Source organism: Papaver somniferum, unplaced genomic scaffold (genome assembly GCF_003573695.1).
Source record: "Papaver somniferum cultivar HN1 unplaced genomic scaffold, ASM357369v1 unplaced-scaffold_43, whole genome shotgun sequence".
In the NCBI taxonomy this organism is placed as follows: Eukaryota; Viridiplantae; Streptophyta; class Magnoliopsida; order Ranunculales; family Papaveraceae; genus Papaver; species Papaver somniferum.
This window is the reverse complement of record NW_020646860.1, coordinates 987,241-994,059: the sequence shown is the minus strand read 5'-3', so window position 1 is coordinate 994,059 and position 6,819 is coordinate 987,241. Positions and strand designations below refer to the sequence as shown.

Here is a 6,819-nt window from a genome sequence, read left to right as displayed (position 1 = left end):
TTATTTTTGATCTAAAGATCATAATCCAAACATTAACAGTAATTGAAGAGTAAATTGATCGTATTGTAACTTGCTAAATCACAATTTTTAATTTTTTTATTTTATTAGATTGAAGTTGAGTATGATATTAAAAATAATATAGTTTAAATTACCTTCAAATGCACTATAATATAGGTAAAGTAGTCATATTTCACATAATTGGTCAAAGATAAGCCAAACCATGTGTATTATATTTGATTAAAATAAATCGTTAGTTGTTGATTTTTCTAATAGATCTAATGTAAGCACGTGCAAAAAATTAGGTGAGGATGGACGGTTGAGATGACTCTTTTATTTACTCATCTAATTGGTATTTAGTTCGACATTTAATTCGACAATAGGACAAAGAAATTAGTGATTATTATTGAATATCTAAAGAGGATTTTGTTGATTTCATCAATGGTGAAGTGAAGAAAATTGCATCTTGTAGATGATTATTTGTATAGCCAGGACATCTTGTAGTTATTGCATGTATGAATTTTTTTGAGTTCATCTTAGAATATTTTTTATTCTAGTTTGTTATTTGTAGAGGTCAGTTAGAAACCTTCAGAAAAAATTACATTGTATCTTTTTCTAGATAGCCTCATAATCTCATTCATTCGAATTTCAAGCTCTCTATATGTTTGACGAAGAAGAAATCAAATAAGCAAAAGAATCAAATAAGCTCTTTACATGTTTGATGTGAAACTTGGTAAGATCAAACATGATGAAGGCATGAAGCATTGGTCATTTGTTTTGTCAAGGATTTGATAAAAATTAGTAAATGGTACGAGTATCATGAAGATTATTAAGTAGTGAACTTGGTGAAGAATATTCTTTAGGGTTTAATGAGGAGTAAGATATAAGTAGGATATGACTCTTAATCTATGTAATGTTATCTCAAAATAGTATTTAATCTTTTCGCTAATCCCCGAATCTTCTCTCAAAAATAATAAATTAAGTTCTTCTTATTTAAATAAAACGATACAAAAGATAAAGTAATACTTGTTAAGAAAACTTGGTTGATATCTTTTTATTACAATTTTGATCTTCAAAAATAATATATTAAGTTATTCTACAAATTTTATTTTAACTATGTAGAGTAATACTGTGTTTTCATGATATGGGAAAAAGATTATTAATTGAACAATTTATCCAAAACAATTCTTTTGATTTCCTATAGGATTATTCTTTTGAGATAATACTAAAAAACGGTCAAGAAAAGGGAACTTTTAAAAAGTTCTAAAAAACGGGAGCACTTTTTTTTGCTATATTCAAAATGGGAGCAGTTTATCAAAATTCCCTAATTGTAATTATTATAATATGAAATAATTACAGTTATCACTTATCACTAGGGTAAGACAAACCCTTAAAAAAGGAAATTTTGATCTGAAATATAAATCAAGCTCCGACATCTCTTTGAGCATTTCCATGGTGTCTAAACCATTCACAAATTTGCGGTAAAGACTCTCCATAAACAGAAATATTTAGATTGCATATAAATGGTAGGGGTTATTGAAGATAATAACTCAAAACTAATATATTATTTCGGGAAAAAGGGTAGAAACGTAATATTATATAAGACTGCCATTAGGATTCCACTGAAACATCCCATAGACAAAATTCTTGACTGGCTTTAGATGGTTTGAGCACAAACCACCATTCACATTTCACAGTTTCGCACAAACTATATCAATGAAAAAGATTTTTGAAAAGATTTTCATAGAGGGCCGGGCGCTTTAGGCCCAAGACGCTTGACATCCCTTGGGCAAACCACAAAGGAAAAGAAAAGAACGATTTTTTAGGGACCATGGTTTTTTTTGAGGGGACCATGATTTTATTAAGTCACCCTCCCTATAATTATACGGGGTGTCCTAAAGCATTTAAATGACTAACCTACCCTTAACCTAATTTAATTTAAAACCGACCCAATAACCACCTATATATATATATATATATATATATATATAACCACCACCTCCTCCCACCACAACCTCCCACCATCGCCGATTACCACCACCACCACCTATGATTACCACCGATTACCACCACCACCACCTCCGATTATCACCACCACCAACCACCGATTACCACCACCACCAACCACCACCACCACTATATATATATAGCTTAATTTAAAAAACTAACAAAGATATTCTCACAAACCCATTACTTGTCATTCGTTTTTAGTTCAATAAATGAGAAGTAATCATTAAAATGAGTTGAAAATGGAAGTTGCAGAGAGGTTTAATGGAGGGTTTTCTTTTTTTCAAAGAAAAGTTTGATTATCACGAATTAATTTTTTCTAAACCGAACTCAGAGTTCGGTTGATTCGCAAAAAAATACGTTTAACCGAACTCCTTGTATTAAAACAACACAAGTTCATAAGTTCGGTTCCTTCGCAAAATAAGGATATCACCGAACTTTAGTTTACGAAAATAATGAGAAGTCCACAAGTTCGGTTCGTTCGCAAAAATGTTAAGTTTTCTTTGTAACCGAACTCTACTTTTGAAACTTCGTAACCGAACTCTACCTAATTCGCCAAGAAATAAATTTCGTAATAACCGAACGTTTGCCTAATTGCATATATGCATATATAATCCCAGTTCGGTTGATTCGCAAAATATGTTGAAGTTTGCGAACCAACCGAACTTCTAACACTAGGTTACTTTTAACATGCAGTTCGGTTGGGAACTTGGTTGCGTTGAAGTTTGCGAACTAACCGAACACACAAGATGTACCCAAATAAATTGTTAAGTTCAAAGTTCGATTACCTACCATTTTATCCTAGGTAACCGAACATTACACTGTACGACCAAAACCTCCATTAACGAGCGAGTTCGGTAACCCGCGTGTTTGGAAAACGTAACCGAACTACACTTTCAGGTGTGTTCGGTTACATGTTCTTGACATATAGTAACCGAACTGGCCCAAATCTACATAACAAATTTCATTTTTTTTGAAAGTTTGGAGCAATTCAATCAACATTATCTAAGTTTGAAGCATACCTGGGTACCCAAATACCCTTCCTCCGGTTGTGGTTGGTAAAATACATCGTTTTTCATGTTTTCCTTCTTCATCTTCTCTAATTTTACTCTCTCAATAATTCTACTTCTTTAAAAGAAAAAACATCTGATTTTTTAATCTCACTAATTATCTTTAACTTAATCATCTCACTAATCATGACACTAACTAATCATCACCCAAAATTAATCAGGAGGATAATTTAGGTATTAATATAAATATCTAGATAAGGGATGACCTAAATTTACATCTAATGTCTTTATCCAAAATAAAACTATGGTCCCATAAAAACCATGGTCCCAAAAAATCGTTCAAAGAAAATAGATCCGAGTGAACAAGAGAAATTGTAGCGTTACCTTATTCAATCATAGATGATTTTAAATTTCAGTTCATTTGGAGAATTCATTTCTCATTGCCAAACATTATTGATATATATAGTTTGATTACCTTAGATGTACCGATTTTTTTAAACAAAATTTTAAAATGTTCCTCTCAAGGTATTTGATTTGGGATTCTCATTCTGCACCATGAAGCACACATTTGGAGTTGCGGAACAAGTTTTGTAGTGCCTAAATATGACAGTAAATTTGCATTCCTAAATACAGCTCATAAATGCCTCTTCATAGCTTGATTGTTTAATTTGCATGTCTGCGCTCCACAAATCCATAAGCTATCTGTATCTGTAAGCTAAGATAAACAGAAATACAAGCCACAGTTATAGCCTCATACTTGAATGTTGAAGCTCAATCATTACAATGGCCAAAGACAACCTTTCAGTTTTTGGCGCAGTGGATCTCCTATAAAAGCTAAACCTTTCAGTTTAGCTTTTCCATTTTCACAATGCATTTCTTCTCCTTTAAAGCTGGTATTGTCTAAGGCAAACACTTGGATGCATACTTGTGCCCTCATAAAACATCTCCTCCAGCCATTCCCTTCTTTACATGGTTATACATCAAACTATTTAATCCTGATCCCAGTACAGACACCACCAAAATCTAAGGTTGGCATAAAAAAAAAAAAAAAAAAATCAAAGAACTCACAGGTGTGAATCAGCACCTGCAACTTGTTACAGTTCACCCAAGTTGGAAAACCAGGAATAACCAAAAGTAAACATCAAAGAGTACTCAAATGCTAATGTAAACATTTGGTCACTAGCATTTCCATCCCATAAAAATATGTACACATGACGAATTTTCCCATAAAGAACTGCCTTAATATTTACAAGTCTGAACTGAAGAGAACGGTGAAATTCGCTACAACAAAAGAACACTGCCTTAAAAGATCGAACCACATAGACCAGAGTAATTCAACCTTTTTGGATATAAAGATTGGACAGTTTCGTCAACTAACTTGATGAACAACTAGCATTCCAAATTATGATAAACTCAAAAGATAAGTTTCTAACATAAGGAATGCAAATTATTACTAGCATGAGTAAGAACTCCAGAAGCAGCTAAATCGTTGTAAAGGAATACCGACTAATCCCAGCACCTAGACACATGGATCCTGCTCGTCACCACGCTAAGCATAATAACTGCCACAGTACTGAAAAGGAAAATAATGTAAATTCAGAACTTAGGCTGCAATAAATTAAAAATTAAACCTATCAATCCGCCAAATTCAGTATAATACCGTTCGCCATAAATTGGGAACACCAGGAAAGACCCTCGACCTAGAGCACAGGGTTTCTGCTACTTCATTATAGGGCATCTTAGATGGATGTTCCCGAGCATAATTTTCACGCAGGAACTGGAACTCCTGCACCAATGTCATTTGAAAGGTTGTGAGTGTTAACAAAACAAAGAATAAAACAGAGAAAGAAAACTACAACTTGTGTGCAAGAAAGCTGACCTTAAGGTGAATGGCAACGTGTTTCCTGGTGAGTCCAGCAGGTGAATTCATGCGTTCAAAAATCTTAGGCGCATCGGCTTCTACAATCATAAAACAATTAGCATTCAGTGCCAATCATGTGAGAATAATTTAACCTATTTTTCAATGCCGAAGTTTAAGCATCTGTATAAAATCTAAGGAAGTTCAGCAAAACCCAGGGGTCACCAGATTCAATATTAAACTAGTTTGTCTAGAAACCGTCTACAATGAAATCCATCAGTTAAATTAAAGGATACATACATCAAATACTTAAGCAGAACAATTAGATGCACAAGGTATTTAAAAAATTAGATGCACAAGGTTCTTACTTCGGGTTCCAATTTGGTAAAATACCGTAACAAACTGTTCATGAAGTTTCGATGCCATCCACGGAAAATTATGTTTTCCATTTAAGTAGAAGGAAGCATATTCTTCTTTGACTTTAACATCCATATGATCTTCTCTTTGCTCTTCGACTTCAACATTCACAGAATCTTCTCCTTCCTCCTCCTCTACTTTTTGAATCAATTCAACCAACTCTTTAAAACTCCCATCATCACCCCAACGTGAATATAGTAATTTTGATATCATGGATCCTGCCCAACGATCAATGAGCTCTGCTTTTACCAACTTCCGTATATACTCTTCCCTCTTTCCTGCCACAGGAAACCATAGACACTGTACTGATCTAAGACAGATAGGTTTGGACAGCTTAGCAAAATTTTCTCCAAAAACATCGTTCACGGTCTGGACATCAAGAGATGAAGTATCTTTTGGCAGTACTGCAATAACCAAGTAAATTTTAAGAGAAGGAAATGCAAAACCAAGTAACTGTATCTTCAACCAAATGCAGTGATATGATCAAATTTGACAACATTCTGCTTACAGTATCTAATAGGAAGGTCTGCTTCCATGGCAAGCTGTTGAATTTGTTTAAATTCCTCCATGTCGTTGACAGGGTAGGCCATTAAAATGATATCAAACTTGCGATTTTTATCTTGAAGCATAGACAATGCCTCTGATGCAGAAGAACACATGGTACCTAGAACATATATCAAAATTATTATTTCTGAATGTAAGAATCAATGTAGACTTGAAATGTACAGTGATTTTGGATGCTTACCTGTGTACTGAGATTCTATAAGCAGGGCCTTAAGCTCCTCCAGAAACGAAACATCTTCATCAACAGCCAATACCTTTAGACCGACTGGATACCCTTTCTCATTGTTTATTGTTGATATAAACGAATCAATAGATACGGAAGAAACCTTAGAAGAACACTCTTTACTGCATTTTGACTTATCCATTACAGACAGACCCTCAATAATACCACTACTGCTCACCATCCTGCAAAAATCAAATCAAATTACGAGAAATTAGATTCTCCAATTTCTTCAGAAATGAGAAAATTGAAGGAAAAAAACCTAATCATCTAATCCATTGAGTCGAAATTAGGACAAACCCAAAAAATTAAAAAAAAAAACATAGATCTCAAATGAACAGGAGAAAGTGTAGTTTTACCTTATTTCGCGATTCAGAGATGATAACAAAGAATTACTGGGGATAGTTTTTGTTTGTAAACCCTAGAAAAGAAAAACAACACTGCTCTCGTCTTTGTTTTCTTCACCCTTTTCTTATCCGCCTCTCATACAGATAGAAGTAGTAACCTTTTTTTTTCATCTCTTTACCCGGCGCGTTTGGTACATATTCACAAGTACCTTTTCGATTTCTAGAATTCGAAAGCAAGTAATTGGTCCTGGTGTAAAACTTCAAAACGATTTATAGACACAAAAAAATGTCAATTTTCTGTGAAACAAAATATTTTCGCGTCAGACTTCTGCTTTTGATATCTAAACACGCTTAAATGAAAACTGACCTATTAAGATTTAAAGGGAACCATATTACTAC

General features: G+C 33.7%; 1 protein-coding gene across 1 annotated transcript; it reads right to left on the bottom strand.

Annotated features, from left to right (window-relative positions):
* Positions 1–4,149: 4,149 nt before the first annotated feature.
* LOC113342511 (two-component response regulator ORR21-like) lies at positions 4,150–6,664 on the bottom strand. The gene is made up of 7 exons (XM_026587035.1): positions 6,433–6,664; positions 6,035–6,258; positions 5,798–5,953; positions 5,241–5,693; positions 4,894–4,973; positions 4,675–4,800; positions 4,150–4,587 (listed from the first exon to the last, which is right to left on the bottom strand). Exons 2-7 carry the CDS (start codon positions 6,255–6,257, stop codon positions 4,564–4,566), a joined length of 1,062 nt encoding a protein of 353 aa, XP_026442820.1. The 5' UTR covers position 6,258; positions 6,433–6,664; the 3' UTR covers positions 4,150–4,563.
* Positions 6,665–6,819: the final 155 nt, after the last annotated feature.